The sequence below is a fragment of the Cheilinus undulatus genome, linkage group 5 (assembly GCF_018320785.1).
Source record: "Cheilinus undulatus linkage group 5, ASM1832078v1, whole genome shotgun sequence".
Taxonomy (NCBI): Eukaryota; Metazoa; Chordata; class Actinopteri; order Labriformes; family Labridae; genus Cheilinus; species Cheilinus undulatus.
In genome coordinates, this window is record NC_054869.1 from 24,474,852 (window position 1) to 24,497,429 (window position 22,578).

General features: G+C 37.4%; 1 protein-coding gene across 1 annotated transcript in view; it reads left to right on the plus strand.

Annotated features, from left to right (window-relative positions):
- The window catches only part of LOC121509581 (protein unc-13 homolog B-like), a 260,714-nt gene that overhangs the window by 186,867 nt on the left and 51,269 nt on the right, over window positions 1-22,578 (plus strand). Inside the window, exons 23-29 of the mRNA XM_041787044.1 lie at window positions 3,138-3,206; window positions 3,783-3,872; window positions 6,455-6,586; window positions 7,874-8,010; window positions 11,225-11,310; window positions 15,591-15,717; window positions 17,387-17,483. Coding sequence (XP_041642978.1) covers window positions 3,138-3,206; window positions 3,783-3,872; window positions 6,455-6,586; window positions 7,874-8,010; window positions 11,225-11,310; window positions 15,591-15,717; window positions 17,387-17,483 — 738 coding nt within the window. The remainder of the gene's footprint in view (window positions 1-3,137; window positions 3,207-3,782; window positions 3,873-6,454; window positions 6,587-7,873; window positions 8,011-11,224; window positions 11,311-15,590; window positions 15,718-17,386; window positions 17,484-22,578) is intronic.

Here is a 22,578-nt window from a genome sequence, read left to right on the forward strand (position 1 = left end):
GGACTGCTCGGTGGAAGCACAGCTAAAGAAAGAAAAGGTAAAAATCCCATTTCTATGTTATAAAAAATTCTTATTAAATGTAGTGAAGTCAGAAAGCTGGTGAAACCATGTTGAGTTTTTTGTTGTACAAAGAGGACACACAGCTGCTGTAAATGGTAATTACATTATAATTCTGACTTTAAACAGAAGAACAACACATCAACAATAAAATAAGTCATTTATCACAGAAATTTACGAGACAAAAATAATCTATGGGTTTTAACCACAAAGGTCATCAATACAGAGCTGAGATTTATTTACAGCTTGTGAAAATCTCCACACATTTTTAGTTTCTGCTAATTATTAAGCCTGGGCGTGTAGTCTAGTTTCTTGAGTGTTTGGGAATTTCTCCCTCCTGCTCTTTTATTTTTCATCCAAATCATCCTCTCCTTGGATTCTTAATTCTCATGAGTAAGAAGGGATAACAAGCTGTGCTTCTCTGCTTTCTCTTCAGTAATTACTCATTGTTTGCATTGTTCCTGCCATCCTGGGACACACTGATAGACACAAACAAAACCAGAGTTAAAAGTGTCTTTCAAGTGTTGATAAGAATTTGTCCATTTTTTATTTTTCTTTAGAGCCAGTCACTGCTGGCAAATGTTCACACTTTTATGTAAAGATAAAACAAAGGGAAGTCCTTCCCAGTGTTCAAACCAACACAAACTAATGTGTAAATGCAGCCATGACTGGCTCCATGCAGATGTAAGATTGAAGTATGTGACTGATTTCAAAGTGACTTTTATGCTGTTACACAATCACATAGGGCCAATTAGGGACTCTGGTGTTGATACCTATTAGACTCCTTTCTAGTGTACTTTCTCACAAACTAGTGTGCAACTTTTGCCAACTTTTTGAGAAGTTGGAAACCCTGCTTCTCTTTCTTCCTCCCCCTCAATTTCTCCATCAGACAAGACTCATTTTATCTTGTTAGTCAGCTGTGTCGTGACTCCCTTTACGCCAGCGTATTCTCTCCCTCTCTATTTATGTTTTCTTTCTTGGCATGACATATAAATACTTTACATAAAGAGGACTGTAGTGGATAAATTAAAAGCTAGGCAATGGGGATGCCTCTGCTCGCTTAGGTGGTAGAATGGGTTGGCTGTCGATCATAGAGTTGTTGGATCCCTGGCTCCTCCTGTCCATGTGTCCCCATCTCTGCTTTCCAAATCACATCCTAGACTTTTTACTACAGGATGAAGAGCAGCTTCTCTTCCAGATGGCGTTCTTTGAAATGCATGCACACATTTGGGAGAGCACCTTTAAATTTTATGGAGTTCCTTACACATTGTTGTAGAAAAATGCATATCATATGTCTCTGCTTCATGGTGATCCATTTATCAGTGTTACACGGCCGACATTTTCCTCTGGCATCATGCTCAAGCAGGGAGATTCAACATAACATAACACTATTAATACAACATAATGTTGTCCATGTTGTCTTATATTAAAAATGTGAATGGTTTTAGATTGATCAAACAACTGGGATCTGGCAAATAGCTTTCATTTGACATTTTCACTGCTGATCAGGAACTAAAAATATCATGCTTGGTGGAAATTAGGAGAAACGTCATACTTGATTAAGAAGGGAGGAGCCCCTGTGTTTAGGGCAGGCATGCCAAGCCAAGGATATAATTGAACTTAATTTAATTTGGATACATTACATGAAAACAACAACAAGGGACATTACTGGCTATTTTCCATCCACACTGGGTCATATGTAGTGACAGGAAAGAGTTTTTGAACAGACAGAATGTGATGGCTTACTTCACTCTGCAAATAACAACCAGGAGACGAAGAAAAAAATAAATTTCAATCTTTCATCCTTTTCCCACAAATAGTTAAAATTTTTCAAATTCAAGAACACTTGGAGTAAAACTTGTACTCATCACCCTACCACTGTTGGCATCCAGTATTGTTTTTCTTTGATAGCTACCACAAGACTTAAGACTCTGTTAGCATTCATTTCCATTGGTTTACTATTTTTACTTTAATATGGAGTTGGCCCCCTTTTGCAGCTTTAACAGCCCCCATTCTTCTTGGAATGCTTTCCGCAAGATTCTTGAGTGTTTGCCCATTCATTCTGTAGAGCATTTGTGAGGTACCAGTTCATCCCAGAGTTGCTAGATCAGATTGAGGTCAGGGTCCTGAACAGGCCAGTCGAGTTCCTTCCTACCATACTCATCAAAACAAGTCTTTGTGGTTCTTGCTTTGTGCATTTAGGCACTGTCACGTTGGAATAGGAAAGGGCTTTCTCCTAACTATTGCCACAAGGTTGGAAGCATAGCATTGTCCAAAATGTTTTGGTATGATGAAGCGTTAAGACCAAACTTCACTGGAGATAAGGGGCCTAGCCCAAACCCTGAATGACAGTCCAGTATATTATCCATTTTACCTATGGTTATCTTTTGGCATCTGGTTTATCTTGTAGCTTATTTAGAAAAAAAAGACTTTTTACAGGGCAGAAGATGTGACCAGTTAGACAAACTCTGATCTGTTTTCCTGGTCAAAAATGACAGAAATTGATGGCAAACTAGGAGGCTTATACCGAAAGAAGTGATGAAATAATTCGCATCAGCATTGGTTAAACTGTTATGTTAAACTTTAGTACTGGCCAAAATTTTCACAATCGGTGCATCTCTACTGCCTAATGTATTCTTTAACCAGATAAATCTAAAAACACAGTAGTAGGGATGTAAAAAGAAAAAATAAAATACTCTGAAAAAAGGAAAGAAAAACAACCACATCAAACACTGTGAATAAAGTCCATATAATCATTATGAAATTTCACAAAGACCCTTCTTTTACAATAGACAGAGATAGATAGACCTTTAGACTAGACAGTATTATACTCTAGTGGTCTTATTTTTAGACATACAGAAGAGTTGGCTCTCTATTTTGATTCAAAACATTTCTTTTTCTCTGCATCTTTCCAATCTTCTTGTTCCTCTCCACAGTGTCAGACTACACATTTTTTTTAGACACAGACCCTCAGACACACACGGGCTGCAAATTGTTCATGTCTGAGTTTTTCTCACTGTATGAACAAGGGTAAGAATCTGAACAGAATGTCTCTGCCTTTTTTTCTTTTCTTCCAACAGAGGGATCGTTTTGTAAAGCTTCTGGATCAGCTGCACAACTCCCTCCGTATCGACCTCTCCATGTACAGAGTGAGTCTCTCATTCAATTCTTTTCTTCGGTGCACTCAAGTCTATAGATCACCTCAGTCTATTGAGATGACATTTAACTACTTCTCCATTCACTAACTGAGAAAGGAAGCTGTTTATCTGTGTAAATGTGAACACAAAAACTTGGTCTCAACTCATCATCTTTGCCAAAATGACAAATGTTGTCTTTCACAGATTTTTGCCACCTTCTGCTGTCATTTGGCAGCTTCATTTCCTCCAATATGCTCTTGATGTTAAAAATACCCTTTACTCAGCCTCTCAGATGTTGTTTGTTATTCTCTCTTTAAGTTGAATTTTGGGTCTCAGCAGGTTTTCTTGTGTTCTCATATGCCAGTCTCTTTGCATTCATTATGACTGTTTGCTTGTAATCAGCTATGCAGTCATAAATTTAAGATGGGTGAAGCAGGAACTTCATAAGATGAACTAAATTAGACAGACAAGCAACACAAATAAAATAGGAAAAAATTACAGGGAATAAAAGACTTGAAAGGAAGATAAATTGTGTTATCAACAAAAACAAATATTTTATGGACTCATTTGTGTTGTGTTTTTCTGCAGAACAACTTCCCAGCTAGTAACAAGTCTCGACTCACTGACCTCAAGTCAACTGTGGATCTTCTCACCAGCATCACCTTCTTCAGGATGAAGGTAAAATTAAGATACAGGTTGAATGGATCTCTTACAAACAAAAGTACTTTGTTAAAGACTGAAATGTAAATCTTAGAATATGTAAGGTGAACAACTTTTCTGGTGTAGTCCTGGAGCAATTTAAGCAAAAACTGCCTTTTGGGTGACCTACTAGCTCAGTGGTGTTTTGTGCCCTCAACTTTGCCTGAAGGAGAGTAGCTGCCTGGAAGGCAAGTCCAGCCCTCCAACCGCCTTCCAATCATGTAAAGTCATGAGTTCAACCTCTCATCCAATCACCACTCACCATCATAATGAGTGAGCAAGCTGGAGACAACTATGCCAATTTGCTTGTTAGCTGCTATATTTAGCACAAGTTAATTAATATTAGCTACCTTAAGTTAAATCTGAAATATTGTCATAGATTAAAACAAACAAGCAAACAAAATCAAACCAGCTGAATCTCCTTAGCAAATTAAGTAAAGCTTATTTATTTGGTAAGGATCTTGATGCCTTCCAGGATGCTTAGTAAATTATCATAAAGAGCTTTGCTGACTTCAAGGTAGCTAAAGACATGGTATGGACATGATAATGTCTTCCAGACTCCTTATACTGACTGCCCTTTAATTGTGGATGACTGTCAGGCAGGTAGGCATAGTTTTTGCCTTCCAGGCTGCCTATGTGTACTAGCTACCTGTGAGGCAGCCTTTTGGTTGTGGGTAACTGAAAGAAAGAAGCTGCCTAACAGGTAGCAAGTATAAGGTGTATGTGTCACCTGGAAGGAAAATGCTAATGATGCCTAGGTGCCTTACAGTTATCCAGGGCCAATGGGCTGCCCAGCAGGTAGCTAGTGTATTTGTGTTGCCTAAAAGGAAAGTGCTATCACAACCTGGCAGGTCTCTTAATTTGCTAAGGAGATTCCACTGGATTGATTTTGTTTGCTGTGCTTAGCATAAGCACAGTTGTCTGAAGAAGCAGCAAGCTCGCTTCATACGATGGTGACTGGTGATTGGAGGAGAGGTTATGCTCATCACTTCCATGCAGCTGCTGCCTCCCAGGTGAAGTTGAGGGCACAAAACTCCATCAAGTAATAAGCCATGATCTAGTATCATGCAAGCAACTTGGAAAATAAGAGCTGAGCAGAAAGGCAGGATATAAGGCCAAACTGTTAGCTGCACTTGCATGCAGATGGCTGTTTATAGCACTGGATAAAAGTATCCCATGACCCACTGGGATCCAAAATTCAATACGGCGTATGCCACTTCTACAATTAAAGCTAAAACAATGATAGACTTTTGGGATTTCATATCTGGACTACAGACACCACAAACTTTGCAAGATCCAAACTAATGTCATTTGCAGCCAGACTTTAAAAAGCATTGTCTGAAATGCAGTACCAAAAGCCATCTCCTTTTCTCTTGCAGCAACTTACTGTATCTTTCAGTTGATCTCCAGAAAACTAATCACTTAAAAGAATACCCTGTCTTAAATGTTGTTCCTTAACTTAAACACCATTGTGGTGTCTGAAGCTGCTTCATACAATAACTAACAACACGATAGGGGAAGTCTTGGCCTGAACATCCTTAATGGTTTATATGAATAACTGCTGACTCGGACAACTCCATAAATTATCATTCGTTATTTTTGATCAAGTCAGAACATCATCGTCTGGCATACCTGATTATCTTTTTGTTATCATGTTGTATGGTTCATTTTGGGTTTAAAACAAGCCAAAATAGTCATAACTAATCAGACATTGAAAGATTTTTAGTCCTAACCGGAAATCTTCCTTCTATGGCTGCCTTGGAAAGGCCCAAAATAGGTAGCTTTTTCTCTCTTAGATAAAGTCGGACCTTGAGAAACTTCACAGTTGCATAAAAGAAGAGCAAACACACTCACATTATTATCTGCAGAGTGTATTAATACCTCTGACTAATGTCAGCCTGAGTTGTTGAGTGTAGATCTGCTATGTGGAGATCGTTTACACTGAGGCATGAGAAATGCTGTGGAACAGAAAGGCCTTGAGTCTCATTTTTCCCTACATAACTTATCTGAGTTATTTGTAATTACAAATTCATCTTTTGATTTATCTTGTGGTTATTTCTTCTGTCTGGTTAACACAAACTAAATTCCTTTTCTCACTGAGATAAGAAACACTACTTGGAGTTTTTTTTTGTAGATTTATTTAAATAATTGTATCTTAATGCCTCATAAACACATAAATGCACAACAGAACTTATACAAACAGTACCCCACATGGTACCAACCCCTTTTCCTCCACTACCTGGTGAGAGGTAGCTAAGCACACTCAAAGAGAGAGAAAATTCCTAGGATTGAGGGGTGAATCACTTAGTGCAGAAAGCAAGTCATATACAATGGACCAGAAATGAGCTGTGCTGGGACAGGATTAAAACTTGTGACCTAATGAGGCTAGATTAGCACCATCAGGCTTAATAAACACTAAGCCTGACACATTCGATGACCACAGCTACTTTATCAATATCCAAAGGTTCAAAGTTGTATGATTGTGTAGGCTATATGTTGAGTGCCTTGGTCTAAAGTTATAACTGACTTGACATCCCTCTCCAATGTCCTGTCTTATGCAGGTCTTGGAACTGCAGAGTCCTCCCCGGGCTGCCAACGTGGTACGAGACTGTGTTAAAGCCTGTCTGAACTCCACCTACGAATACATCTTCAACAACTGTCTGGAGCTCTTCAATCGACAGTTCCAACCTGCTGTCCCACCTGTGAGTTGGCATCAGCATGATTAGTGCTCTTATTATTGACTACCTTGGGAATTAAATAGTCAATGAGTTGCGACCATATTTTGTCTGATTTTATTAGAAAATTAAAACAGCAGTACAAAAAAGGCAAGAGGTTAACTGCGGTGGCTTTATTAGCTAAGGCAGTGGCTAAAATTAATTTGTAAATATTGGCATATCAGACATCAGCAAAAAAAAAATCCAATATCATGCATCCCTGCCCAGGACCCGAGAAGATCTGTAGCATGGAACAAGTTGACAGTAGTCACTGAAATAATGTCAGGACTGGAAGTTTAAGTCTTGAAAAATGTTCACTACGTTTTTATTTTCGTGGAATTTTTCATCCTCAGAGTCAGATATTTAAAAGTCTGTTGAAGGTTTATTTTTGTAAGATTTAGAGGTTCTATGTAGGGGTAAAAAAAAGATAGGAATATGTTTGCACAAATAATTGCTGACAGTCCTACATGTTCATAATTTTGCATGTTGATTTGCACAGTGTGGGAAAGTTAGAGCCTAAATATATGTTAATCTTACAGGGAACTGACTTAGTTCAAAAACCAGCCTTTATGGCTACTTGAGGGATGAAGCTTTCGGTATTTTGTTTTGGCCTCAGACTTTGCAGCTTGGTACCATTTTAAAGTCTAACTTATACAGAAAGAATGTTCTGATATATCTTTACAAGCCCGATGGAGACAGACAAGGACACCTTTTTTAAGTACTGGAGTGACATTCTGGACAAAACTACAAGCAACTCTTCTGTGCAAACAATTCGTACTGTGCAAAGACAGATTTGCGTGTTAATGCGTCCAAATTTATAAAGCAGTTTTTGATTAGTATAAATTAACACAACTTTGCATGGTAATGAAGAAATGTATCTGTGATTCAGCTCCAAGAAGTGTAGAGACTGTGATCACATAAACAAGGAGACATAATATTTCAAAACAAACCATCTCAGTATGAGAGGAATAATTAAAGCTCTAAATTATTCAGTGCAGATCATTTGCTGAATTACAACTGTTTCTGTTCTCACAACATTTCAGATGTGTTTCTTTTTGCAGGTTCGGAACATCTTATTTCTGATACACAGGATTACTAACATTGTTTAACCGGTAACTAGTTCTCACATCTCTTTTGTATTTCATGAAGCCTGAGCCGGAGAAGAAAAAGAAAAAGAAGAAGGAAAAAGCAGAAGGAGAGGAGGGGGGCGAAGTTAAAGGAGAAGATGAAGAAGAAGAGGAAGAAGAAGAGGAGGAAGAAGAAGAGGAGGAGAAAAAAGAGGAGAGTCAGCCAGAGGAGCAGGGGCCCAGCATCCAGAATCTGGACTTCTGGCCTAAACTCATCACACTCATTGTGTCGATCATTGAGGAGGACAAGAATTCATACACGCCCATTATTAATCAGTAAGTACTAATGCTTCCTATGTCTCTCAACTTTAATGAGTATTTCTTTGGAGTATTTTAGATCTGAAATGTGGGAGAATCTTTTTTTTTTAAACTTTGGTTATAATATAATTTAGACTGGAAAATGTGTCTTTTACTCAAAGTTCAATATTATCTCCTGATGCCACATACATGATAGATTTCTTTTAGCACATCGATGATTGCTACTTGAATTTTTCCTTCTGATGACATTACCACACTGTAAAAGCTCAAATCTAAGCAAATTATTATTATGTAATCTCTGGTCCAAAATGTCTATTGACACTTATTTAAAACCACATTCATTTTTCAATGATTGATTTGATGATCATTTGTCAAACCCAGATACATATTTATTAGATATGATTATAATAATGCATAGTTATTAGTTATAAGAAAAAATAAAAACACCCTGCACTGCTTGTAATAAAAAACTGCCCAAAGTTGCAAGCAGAATGTGCTTGTTGGAGGTCACGAAATGAGATGCACTATCTGTGAAATTTAGTTCATTCTATTTCAAGACATCAGTAAGTAAAAACTGCTTGCACCATTGGCAGATATTTTTACTTATAGCAATCATTGCAGCCAGGTCTTATTTTTGGGACCCTTTTTAACGGCCAGTACAAATCTTGTTGGCATGCAGTGCAGGAGTCTTTCCTGTTGTTGCAGTGGTCATTTTTATGCCCAGCTTACATAATGTTTAAACAGCGCCCATGATTGTGTTTGTCCAGGGATGCACTGGGACAGAAATTCCGCCTGGGACTTAGTGATGAGGACACCCTGATATCAGGGTGAATGCTTTGTGAATGTTGCCAAATATTTGGTTATGTCCATAGAAATTAATTGAAGCTAGTTTCAGCACCTCTGCACATAAAGCCATTAATGCTCTTCTCTGATGCAGTCACTAAGTTACTCAAGGCCAGTGGTACTCACACTTGACAAATCAGGGCAAATACTGGGACACAGAAACAACCAACCTGCTAGGCTGATGAATATCCGATTCAATCATAATTTATCTCTCTATAGTGTGATTGCGCACCTAGTCCTGCACATTGCACATGTACCTGTCAAGTATTCTGTTTTTGCTGGCTCCTGTTCAGTTTTTCTCCTGCTCCATCTCCTCCTCATTACCATGACTGGTACCTTTCTGCTCCTCATCACCTTTAAAAGCGACTCTGGCCTTGACATTAAAAATAATAATAATAATCATTATTGTCAACTTTATTTATATATGACTTTTTTTTAAAATGCAAGCAGTAAGCAAAATGTTAAAACAACATGAGAACATAATGTGAAACATGCATATACATAGTACTCATATTTATTGCAATGCTTTGGCTTCTCTTACAGGCAACATTAATAACAGTATAAGCCTTGGCGTGTATCGTGTTTTAAGCCTAGAAGCTCTCTGTCTTGAACCTGCTTTCTCTTAATGCCCACAAATTATGTGCATGTAGGTCAAGCAGGTCATCAACTTGTATCCCATTCCTGTAAATTGTTTTCCTGCCCCAGTCATTGTGGCTTCTATGATTTCGTGGTGTGGCAGACTTAATCGTGTGCTATTTTCTGACTGAGGCCCCAGATTGTTTGTGTATTAACTATAAGGTTTAGAAGTACAAGAATCTACAAGAGTTTTTGCATTAGCAACATTAACATACTAATAATTGACTGTGCTGTGCAGCTGCGTGTCACAGGTGTGTCATGATGTTATCATTATGTGTACAGAAGGTAAACAAATCTGTGGTGATCACTTGTTGCATGCATTAAGTGGGGGCTTGTGCTGTGTTGTGAAGTGACTCCAAGCTGTGAGAAGAGAAAGAGTCACCACCCATCTCTTTTCTTTGATCCATTTTCGCTAAGTTTCACAAATTCTCCTGCAAACACTTTTGTTTCATGCCACAATAAGCTGGCATGAGCCATCAGATTTCTACAAAAGCAAGATTAGTCCAAATCACTTGTATCTGCCGTCATTTCTGAGAATTCAGCCCAGTCTCACTGGCAGCGATGCACTCTGAGCCGCTGTCTTTGCTAGAGGCCAGAGTGGCTCACACCTCAGCCACTCAAAATCCTGCTGTACAGCAACTACAACTGGCATCAGAAAACAAAAAGAAAAAACTCTATGACCACGGCCTGGTCAGCTGTTCAGCGGTTTTCCCAGACCTCCTGATAGCTGTCTGTGTCTTTAAATAAGTTGTGGTCAGGTGCAAAGGCAGCACTTTTATATCTAGAGGATGCAGAAAAAGACATGGCCTCAGACGACCTGAAATCTGGTTTAAAGTCTGCTGTGCAGTATGATCCTGCTTTTTACAGGGTGTGTCAGTAAGATAGGCATACATTGGCGGTCAATGTGCACTTCCACTGAGCTTGTTCACACACGATGTACAAAAGCACATCTACTCCACAATTTAATGCCAGTGCATTTGCTGAATCATTCAAATTGAGTTTTTAATGGAGAGCAGGGCTGATAGATGGCAACCAATATTAAGCTCTCCACTGTGTAAACTAAAGTGCACACACTGACATGCTCCTTGATTTATATTAATTTATATAAGGGCTACAGTTGAGCCAACGTATTTTAATACAGACTACACTTTGTCTATTAGGCACACATTAGAGAAAATTTACAAAGATTCCAGCAGAGAAAGTAGATAAATAAATGCTTCCTTTCATTTGAACTTGAGCACACAAACCATTACTTAACATAGATTTGTCTGATCCTGTGGTCATGTCTTGATATTGAATAAATGATGAAGTTGAAATGTTAACGTAGACTCTGATGGTTTCTGATATTGTGACAATGCCTTAGTGAAACATAACTTAAGTTAGTTCTGGGATTTCAGATATTCAGGTAACAGGAGGGAAAGTTAAATGAGCTTACTGGAGTTTGGTCCATTTAGAATGAAAGATAAAATCCATCATCTAGATGTACCAGTGTGCCAGCCTGCAAGTGGACCTCATTTAAAAGGAATCAGAGCTGCCACTCTGATTGGTTCAATCGCCCTAAACTGTAATGAGTGATGTACTGTAATAAGGTGGCTAGGTCTCACCTCTTTGCACAATGTTACCTACCATTCTGATTCTATGTTCACTTGTAGTCTAACCTCCAATTATGCATGAACAGCATATTAATACACAAACATACACACTGTAAAAGTTACTTATACTTGTTGTCTGTGTTAACTTTTCTCCTCTTTAGGTTTCCTCAAGAACTCAATGTGGGAAAAGTCAGTGCTGAGGTCATGTGGATGCTGTTCGCTCAGGACATGAAATATGCACTGGAAGGTAAGAGTCAGTGTGTATGTGTGTGTTTCTGTGTGCGTGATTAGGAAAGAGAAAAAGTAATACCTCAAACTGTCTTTCCATTTTTTTCCATCAACTTTAATTCTTCTCCTTGCCGTCATCTCTTCTAGTTTTGCATAAAATTGATCACTACCGCTGGAACAACGGTGAGACTGTAGTCCAACAGATTGTAGCTGATAATATGAAACAGTCAGAGGAAAGTGTATTGTGATAGCTGCAGCAGTGTTGTCTGCTAAGCTGGAAGTTAACTATTTAAAAGAGTCAAAGCAAATATATGAGAAAAAAAACGTTGTAATTCTAGTTTTAGAAATTAAAAAAAGCACAATTGATCCAACTAATCTGTCTGTAACAGTGCAAACTCTCTTAGGTCACATAAAAATATAAATAAATGTATTAAACTGGACAGAGCTTTTTGGTGGAATACTGTAGAACGTATCATGAAGGCATTTATAACACTTTACTGCACTACGAGTAAATGCACTTTGATCTAAAAGATGATTAATTTCCTCTAAAGCTCTCTAAATTATACTGTAGCCTACTTTTTGAGATAAATGCATCAACAGCTGTTCCAAATGAGTGAGCCATCATCATCAGCCTGCTTTGACACTTCCTCCATCTCATTTACAACCTGCTTAGCTGCTCATTAGTTGGCTCCTGACTGTGTCTCGAGTGGAAAGTAGAAACTTTAGTTTTATGTCAAAGACTATAGGTAGTTTGTTTTAGCTGTAGCAACATTGTTTTTGCTGCTTTTTAAAACCTGTGCAGATCTAGCTTTATGTAGTTTAAGCAACATGCATGAAACAGTTGTGGTACTGATTTTTAATATTTCTCTGTTATCTCCTTTACATTAGTTTGGTATATAATGTGTTAAGTTTCAGTTTGTAGAACATTTGTAGTCTAAGTAGTTTGGCAAATTAAATTTCAGCACAGAGGGAGCAAAAGCAGGTAGAATATAGCCTGTGCTACTGTCATCCCCCATCACCACAAATCTGATGGTTTATGTATCTCTATAAACAGATATCTGCATGCAAGTGCAGCTCACAATCTGATCTAGATTTCCTTATTTCCCGGAATGCCTCAGAAATCATCTTTATCCAATATAACAGCTGGTTACTTCTGTCGGGGGCAGACCTGAAAAAGTTTTATATTTGTAACAACTCAGTATCATAAAACTCTTATTGCTAAAATAAATGAGAGTGAAGCCTCTGTGTAACTTACTATTTACAGTTGTGCTGAGACTCACCAGAAACAGATGAACAGCTGCTCCTAAACAGATATGATAAACCAAGAATTTATAATTTGCAGTGCATGAATAAGTGGAGGGGAGATATTCACTTCCCTTTTGATTCAGACATACACGCTCACTGCTCAAATTGCTGATGGGAAATTAAACGATGTAGCGCGCACACAAGAATGGCTTGCCTTGAGGTCCTTCAACACAAACCACTGGCTTACACACAAAGCGACTATTGATCATAGAGGCATGTACTATATATCGTCATCAGGCAATGATAAGCAATGATGATGGATTCCAAAATTGTTTTAATAACTGAAAAACCTTCTGGAATTTTTTAAATGTCTAGTCTACTTTCCAGTTCCTGTAATAGTGTGTTGTCATTACCTTCTCCATTTCTAAAGCCTTTCATTGAAATCTCTCTTTCTGCTTTTCCACACTCTCTTTTCTGTCTTCTTTTAACCTTCATTGTCTTGTCTTTTAACTCTGTCACCATCTCAGCTCCCACCACATTTCGAATCCGTAAAGTTGATTTCTATGCGGGTAAGATTTTTATTTGAGTTTGTATGAATGTGCCATTTTATCCCTTAGCTACAGTGCCTATAGAAAGTATTCACCCCCTTTGATGTTTTACCCTTTACTGAATTTATAAATCAATTATGGTCAGTATAATTAGGCTTTTTTTGACAAATAACTTTTTCCAAAAAACCTCTCAAATATTAAAGTGAAAACAGATTCATACAAAGTATTTTCGATTAGATAAAATATGTAAAGTACAATAAATGAAAATCAGTGCATAAATATTCACCACCTTCAAGTCAGTACTTAGTAGATGCACATATGGCTGCAATCACAGCACTGAAAAATGAATCTTCTCCTGAGCCGTAGTTCTCTTGCAGACTGAATAAGATTGTCCTCCAGAATTTTCCTAGATTTTTTCTGCATTCATATTACCCTCTACCTTTACAAGTCTTCAAGGACCGGCTGATCTATGCAGATTTACACATGTGCTACATTCCTTCCACTTCTTGATGATGGATTTAACTGAACTGTGCCTTGGATTTTTTCCCTACTTATACTTTTCAATAACCTTTTCTCTGAGTTGCGTGGAGTGTTCTTTTGTCTTCATGGTGTAATGGTAACCAGGAATATTGATTAACCAGTGGCTAGACCTTCAAGAAACAGGTGTCTTTATATCACAATCACTTGAGACACATTCACTGCGCTCAGGTGATCCCCATTTCACTAACTGTGAGAGTACTAGCACCATTTGACTGGACCTTTGTTGAGTTAGGTCAGTCACTTTAAAGGGGGTGAACATTTATGCAGTCACTTATTTTTGTTTAGTTGACATTGCCTTGTAGAAATCTGATTTCACATTGAGATTAAAGAGGGTTTTTTTTTCAACAAAAGCAGATTATATTAACAATGATTGATTTATAAAATCAGTAAAATAATAAAACATCCAGTTGGGTGAATTATTTTTACAGGCACTGTATGTATAGCAGATTTTTAATCTCCTTTCGTATACCAGACTAGACAACAAGAGATGAATGTCATTGCTCTCCAGACCCTGTCAGCTTGCGTACTGAAAAATTTAGTTGCTCCACTTAATGTCTTGGGTAATGTACCGTTTTACAAATTATTACAACATAACTTTGATTTTGGCATGATCTTGCTCTTTATAAAGGTTGGAAAATAACAGAAAAAATGAAGATGGAGAGAGCCAAGAGTATAAAATGTGCAAGCATTAAATCAAAACTATAGAACTCTACATTTGAGTCATTTTGTCTGTATTTTATTGTTGTATCTTACTGGATATAAAAGCATCCAGAGAGAACTCTCAGAAATATTGCTCTACATCAAATTTAATTATCGCTAGATGCTAAAAAGGTGTCTTTGCAGAATGGTTTCCTTGCATACTGATGACTCACTTCAGTTATAATCTTGTTTTTTTGGGTATGGGAAATAGGGAAAGAACTGGGAAAAATCCAGCATGAATGCTTAATTCCACATAATAAGCCCTAAAGTGGCAGTATCATTCAACATTTTCTCCCTGTTCCCTTTTGTTGGGTTTATACTCACTTACATATCCACTTGTAATTTACTTTGAACTAAAATCTTTGTAGTCTTGTCCCGAAGAAAATAAAACTCAGTTGCCCCATATGATTTTGGCCTGAATCATGATCTCCCTCTAAGTTTAACAAGGTTTTTTCCTGCACTCAACTGCATCTTTTTGACAGTGTTGGTCAATGCTTTAAAGATAAGTCCAAAATTCTGGTGTTACAAGGAACTCATTCCCCGATTCCTTGGGTACAGTCTAGTGTTAAACCCTTTCATCCACAGTGGCCTGCTGCTGACAAAGGTTTTGGTTCTTGTAATACAACTGTAAATTTACAAAGAGGACACAATAAAGCAATATCTTCAAACCTTGCATGACTTCATAAAGCAAGGATAAATGCGACCTTTCTTTAGTCTCTTTGCAAATAATCAGTGAGTGTAGGAATCTCTAATGTATGGGACTTTTTTTTTGTTTGTTTTTGAGAAATAATGCATTCATTCATTCATTCCTGTCACCTTCATTGCTAATTACGTACATGGAACAGAAGTTCATTTAATTTTTTAGGAGTTGTCTCTAAATCTTCTATTTTGGAATTAGCACTAACAGCAGTCAGTGCATCAGTTAGATACCATACAATTAGGTTTTAGAGCAGGGAGTGTAATGTAGACTCCTTTTGCCATTGCTATGTATGTTTTGCTTTGTATATGTATCAGAAGGGTATTTAATTTGGGCCATTACTTAAGTCTATTCATCAGAATGAGCATCAGGGTAGAAAAAAAACACCATTTAAATATCCCTGCATGTTTCCATGACTAAGGGTCATTTCAGAATGCCTTCATGAGGTATGGTTTATAACATACACCTCCAGTTTTTAAAGTGTTTCTTAAGATGTTGCACAACTTCAACAGCTGCAACCATCTCAAAAATCTGTTGCCTGTGTCTTGTGTGTGTGTGCTGTTTTTACAGAGCATGAGAAGCACAGACTGTGTAAGACGGCTGACTACATGAACCTGCACTTCAAGGTCAAGTGGCTTTACAACGAGTATGTGAAGGACCTGCCCACCTTCACGGACAGCGTGCCTGAATACCCCGTGTAAGACACAGACACATTAAGACATTCTTTACTCAATCATTATCTATCTCATTCTTTCCCTGTCTCCACCAGACAAAGGCAAGCTTGTCTTGGTTGATCATCTGTCTGTAGAGGTTTTGTCACTGATTTAAAACAAAGATATTGACTTTTTTTTCAATCTCAAAGCAATGTATTCAGTGTATTTACATGGACTTTAGTATCCCAGCCATGAGCCTTATCCTGGTTTTAATCATATTGGGGATATTGTATTTTCATGTGCACAGAGAAATCTAGTTATCTATATCCCTGTATACATAGGAAATGCTAGTATCCCAGTTTTTGATCATATGTGCAGAGGCATCTGTGAAACTTCATCTGTGAATTTTGTGTTTTTTGCAATGAGGGGTCATAATTAATACACATCCATGAAATAGACACATTACTCTCTCTTTTTCAGGCTGTTTGCCATAACTGTATGAAGGTTTTTAAAGTTGTTATACAGGATGAATGAATGAAAGAATGAATGAATAGGCTTACATGTTTTGAATTCTGATGAATATGAGGTGATCATCATTAACCGGACAGTTAAGCAGAGGTGCAAAGAAAGAGTTAAGCAATCCTGTAAGTGACTTATTTCACTAACCTAGAGCCCTACATGGGACTCTTCTTTATCCTGCTCCCACTGGGTTTCTGACCATTACCAACCACTTCCACAACGCATGCCATCCACTCTTGCCCGCATTCACAACAGGTGTGTAAAAACCACATCCTACGTGGATTCTGACTGTTCATGTTAAATATTCAGAGTAACAGACAGTGCACTTAATTAAAGGTAATATTGGTATGTTCACTTAAGCACCACCCTGAGTAAGTTTCCTCTCTGACTAGAGGAAACCCTAAGAAAACCATGCATAACAGTGGATGAAAAAGCAGTCTCAGACTGATTTAACTCCTTGTTATGACTTAGTAACAGTGTCTAAGTAGAGGTGGAATTGTTTCCTAATCTGTGGAAAGTTTGTTCTTCATAAAAACTGCAGAACACTTCCATCAGCTCTTGCAGACAGTAGGCTAATCTTTTTTCTATTTACGCCGTGCAGTTACCTTCTTCATCATTTGATGCATTAAGGCCAATTTGCTTAGAAAGGGGTGTTTTTTCCTTGGATAACAGCATGGCTCAGCATCTCTGTCTGCATGTGCAGTGATAGGCAAACAAGACAATAAGGAAAGCAATAAAGCTGTGTCTTTGGACTTATTTCCAAAGTTTTAGTGCTACGTGGAGACGACCCACATTCAAACATGTTTATGCAGCATCTACAGCTTACATGAAATCCTGTTTTATTTTTTTTGTTCAAAGTTCTCCAGGTAGCAAAACTGGGTTTCTCAAAACTGTGATACTTTCATATCCAATTTCTGAAATCATATACATGCACAAAAAGAAACCGGGATACTCAAAAAACCTGAGATACTCAAATCCATGTAAACAAAGTCGATGAATATGGATAATAATTTTTATTTTAATTGCTTAGCGATTTTTACACCTATATCAACTTAAAAGAAAGTATACAAGGCAATTTATCCTGATCAATATTTCAAACAGAAAAGTCTGGGAAAAAGTCCACTACAACAACTAAATTTCCAGTGAAGTCCTTTGCAGATAATTTTTCTCCTGTTTTTGATTCTATGTTTTCAGCTGGTTCCTGCAGTTTGTGCTGGCCTGGCTGGCTGAGAATGAGGAGGTGTCCATGGAGTTCATGCACGGTGCGCTGGAGAGAGACAAGAGAGAAGGGGTGAGTCGAAGAGAAGACTATGTGGAGGGCTTTGTGGTCAGATAAAGAGCTTTGGACTTCTTTCTTTTAGTACTTTGATGCTTGTTTTTCTTTTTTTAACCAGTTATCATTTTCATTGTTATAAAAAGGGAGAGTAAATGAATAGCATTAAAAGCTGAAATGTGGATTTAAAAAAAGGCTAATTTCAGCAGGGATTGTAGTTTCACAGATTGTTTTGTGTTTAAGTATTGTCCCTTTTCCTTCTGCAGATCTTGTTGTTACTAGGCAACCCATCACATCTTTCTGTTTCTTGTGTTTATTTTAGAGACATCAAGTACACAAAACTATTGACGGTTGCTTCTGAAATCAGTTTCATAGTAACAAAGCAAAGTACTGTGGTGCTTTGCAGACAGTCAACTTTGATACTTGAATGGTAATTTTGAAGCTTTGGGCTCCAACATGACCATGACCATTCCTTGCCTTTATTTGCTGATATGTGCTATTTTTAGCAGGTTTGTTTGAAGTGTGGTGAATTCTTACAGAAAAAGAAAAACTAGAACTATCAGCCTGTTATTAAATGCCTCCACAAGGTGTCCAATAGATCAACAGTGAAAGTACAGTCATGAGTGGACAGAAAGGCTGTGTTTTTTTTTCTGTGGTGTTGTGATTTGTAGAAATTAGAATCAGCTTTATTGACCAAGTATGCTTATGCAAAAAGTAATTCAACTCAAGCTTTGCTCTCAATGTGCAGGAAGTAAAACATTAAATATAAAAAAATAAAACTAAGGAAAATATAAGAATTAAGATTTAGATATGTACAAGCTATTGTTAGGTATCTTAATCAGTATATTCAAGTCCATGTGCAATGATGGTATGGTTGCAAGGTGTGCAAAGGGTTTTAGAATGCTGAGAAGACACGATCAAAAATTCAGTCAAAAATATGCAACAATATGGCAGAGTAACATGAGGTAGATAAAATAATTTAACATAATGTACATTAATCAGTGCATGTGAGATGAGATATTATACCACAGTGAGTTTTTTTCATTTACAATTTTTAGGTAAAGTAGTAAAGAGACAGTGTGGGAAATGTTAGAGTCAATGGCTGACCATGAGGCCCAATGACCTTGGCCTTGGCCTCTAGAATCGAATCACTCCATTCTTGAGTCATACTGGACATTGATGCAAAGACTAAAGGAATTTACTCAAAAAGCATTCAAAAGTCTTAATATATAGCACTCAGACACAAGGGATGAACCTTAATCATGACCTGTGACCTCATAAATACAATCAGTCAATCCTTGAGCCAGAATGGACACCCTTACTTAGTTTAGAAAAAATCCCTCACAGCATTCAACAGACAATCATAAGCAAAGGATGAGCAGGAGACCAGCTGACTATAACCAGTAATCCAAATCCAGTTTGCGGAGCAACTAAGTACAGGCACAGATACATTTTAGAAAATAATTAATTACTTTGCAGATTTCTGATTAAAACAAAATAAATGTCAGTGGCTTATTTACTGTATTTTGTGACCCCACAAATACTGCCAATAATGTCTCTGAAAGCCAAGCATTTGCATTGAAATTTCCCATTCAATAAACAAAATGAATAAAAGGTAGATATTTGAGTCTTATCTTATGGTTGAACAGTTAATGTGCAGTACTCTCCTTGTAGAGATTTATTGTGCAGTGACCTAAGAAATAAATCTGTTTAAACTGAGTCACTGTGAAAATACATAGTATCTTAGAGTTTCTCAGGGTCTCTCATTCTGGCTGGATTTATGATGATTCATTGATTCATTGATGAGTCTCTGCACTTAGCAATAATCCTTGTGTACATTCTGTTTGCTGAGAACAAAGCAGACATGATAAAAGCTTAGTAAATACCAGTTTCTGTTTAATCTGTATCTTTATCATTTCTACAAAAGTTTCCTTTTTACTTGACAATCAAAAGTCTTCCAGTGAAAATAAATGTTTGCATTTCTTTCTAAAGTTCCACTCTGGACAATTTGTTACTTCCTGTGGACACAGAAAATTGCCCTGCCAGACACCAGAATTAAATTAAGGCAAATAGGAACAGTTTCTCTGCTTCTCCTTAGTGGAGATGAGACATCATGTTTGTGATTTGAGCTTTTATGACCACTACACAAACTCTGGAGAACTCAGGTCAATGTGCTCACAAACCAGGAGGAAGTAGGAGAGAGGACATGAGACATAATAGGAGCTGACTCACTTCCTCCTCACAACAGGATACATGAGAAACCAACTATCACTTAAAAGAAAATACACTGCAATGAATGGCTGTAGTCAGATGTTAAAACTTGGCTTCTGTGTTTTATTTGCTGCTTTTTATAAATACAAAACTGATTCTTTTCAAGAGGCCCATGTAGTGTTCCTCAGAACCCGTTCAGTATCATATGAATATCAACAACTTCCGCTTCATTGAGTGCACAATAAAAATCATTCACTAGTTTAAATTGTCAGTTTTATTGCACAACATGAGCTGAAGTTGAAGAACCATTTCAAGAAGGATAGCTTTCCACACTAAACCAACACCCACAACAGATTGAAAAACAGCTTCAGCATTGTGACCTTTTGTTCTTAGACTCTTTGGATCTGTTTTGTTTCATTCAGGTCTCCAGAGTTTGTTTTCGTCCAGCCAGTCACAGATAAAAGGGATGATGGACAAGTGTTGTCTGGTAACCTCCTCCTGCTGCTGCAGAAGCTGCACTTTGTCCTCAGCAGACTGTTTTTGCTCTGGGGGGTTTTGGGGGGTAGAATCCAGTCTGCAGAAATGTCTTATAGGTCAAGGCTTCCACTAAAACCTTTGATATCTACAAAGAGAATTTGGAAGGCAATCCAAAGGTTTTATTGGTATTGGGGGGCATTGGTCAGTATTAATGGTGTTTTAGTGTCTTTAGCTTGATTTTACAGTGCAATGCACAGTTCGTATCTGTCTGTGTTGTTTTTGGCAAATTAATACATGTAGATCACTGTTTTAGAAGACAATTCGATTTAAACCTCAGTTAACATGCTACAGTCAAGTTTGCTATTCTATAGAATGATTCAAGATGGTTTTAACTTATTTGATCAGATCTGATTCAAACTGATAATTACAATTGAAGTGCCTCTTTTCTTCACATTACTGAGAACTAAAGGGGAAAACAACCATGAAAACAAGGAAATATTACAGATCTGCAATTACGTATGTGCATCTACACTGCAAAAATGATCTTTTTAGATTTAAGAAAAAACAAACTTGATTGTAGTCTGAATCTTCTCAAATCAAATGAAATTATCTGCCAGTGCAGTGAGATAATTTGACTTGATAAGATTTCTTAAAATAAGATTGTTAAATCTAGAAATAAGGAAGTCGGCAGAACCCTTCAAAAGACTTAAAATAAGCAGAAAATGCTGGTTTTAAGCTGAGATTGCTTAAAGGGATACTTCAACATTTTGCAGTGAATGTGCAGGTCACAACTTGTCCACGAGAGCGTTTTGGAGTTGTTGGATTGTGTATTTGATGAGGGAAAGCCGGAATACCGTCTGCCTACATTGAGTTGGCACAGCAACTCTGAACTCGGCAGCGCCGATCTAAAAATAGCTTGCACCGAAAACAGAAGGTAAAGAACCTATTACTACGACTATAGGGATTATGGCAATGGACGAATTTGCCAAAATGTTGAAGTATCCCTTTAAAACTGAACTTCCTACAGCCTTAAAATAAGTGACATCTACTCAATATAAGCAAATATATTTCTAATATTTCAACCTAACGAGCATGTTTTTGGTGGTGGGAGGAACTTGGAGTACCCAGAGAGAACCCACACATGCATGGGGAGGCCATGCAAACTCCACACAAAAAGGCCTTGACCGGGTAGCAAACTAGGGACATTGTCGCTGTGAGGCAACAGCGATAACCCCTGCGCCACCGTGCAGCCCCAGTCTAAAACCGTGTTAAAACTAAAGCATAATACTCAAAACCATACATCTTAATGTTTCTACTGAAATCACAACCAGGATGGCAAGTATGATAAATATCTCCATTTATTAAACTGTCAGCACGATCAACAGTGAGTCAGAGTTGCTGCACCTTCTCAAAATCAGTCTGACAACATTCAAGACCTTTTTCTGGCTCAAACAAAGACATTTTAACATAACTTTTGCACCACAGAGCAAATGGCAGTCATCATTCAAACGAATATTTTCTTTATGCCAAAGGAAGACAAGACAATCCAAAAGAAAAAAGGAAGAATAAAAATTATAATAATGCTCTGTTATCTCTCAACCATCTCAGTTCTACATCAACATTTTTTAGTTGAAGTATCTTTTAAAATTCAGGCCTCTGTAAAGTAAAAATTAGACCTAAGAGTAACCTGGTGAGTGATTTAAGCAAATAACACAGAAAAACATGGAATAGCAAGCAAGCGAGGCGGGGTACGCCGTGACTGGTTAAAGGTTTTTGTGTGATTCTTAAATTAAGCAACTTGCGTTTGTTGCTGAATCTTGAAACATGAACGATTTTGATGAGACTGTGGGTGAGAGAACTAATGAAGCTTATTTTAAGAGTTATTTACTTAGTCTAAGGACTTCCTGATTAATTGAGACAAAAAAATATGATCATACTTGATTTAAGATTATACTTTAAAGTTACACACTTAAAATAAGAAATTAACTTTTAAAACAAGATAAATTATCTAACACTTCTTAATCTAAATTTTTAGATCTTGGTAAGCACTAAATAATTTGCAGCGTATATTATGTATTTACAATGTTTTCAGTGATGACCTGATATCAGAACTCACTTGCCTGCCTTTGCCTCTGTGGCTCCGTTCCATGGCTTTGTATCCCAGCATACTATGTACAGTGAAACTGTTTACAATATGGTTCAATGGGGATGAATTAGTAACTAGCTAAGATGCTAACTGTGCCTCTTTAACGTCTTTTCTCCCTCATGTTGGCAAAGATATGCCTTGGTTACTGTTTGATAAAAAAAAACCTTTTTGGATGCAGATTGAAATTGAAATGACAACATAATTCAAGACAACACGTCAGGAGGGAGCTGTGATGTTTTGTTTGTGAGTGTCCTGGCTGGCTTTTTTTGTGAACTACTG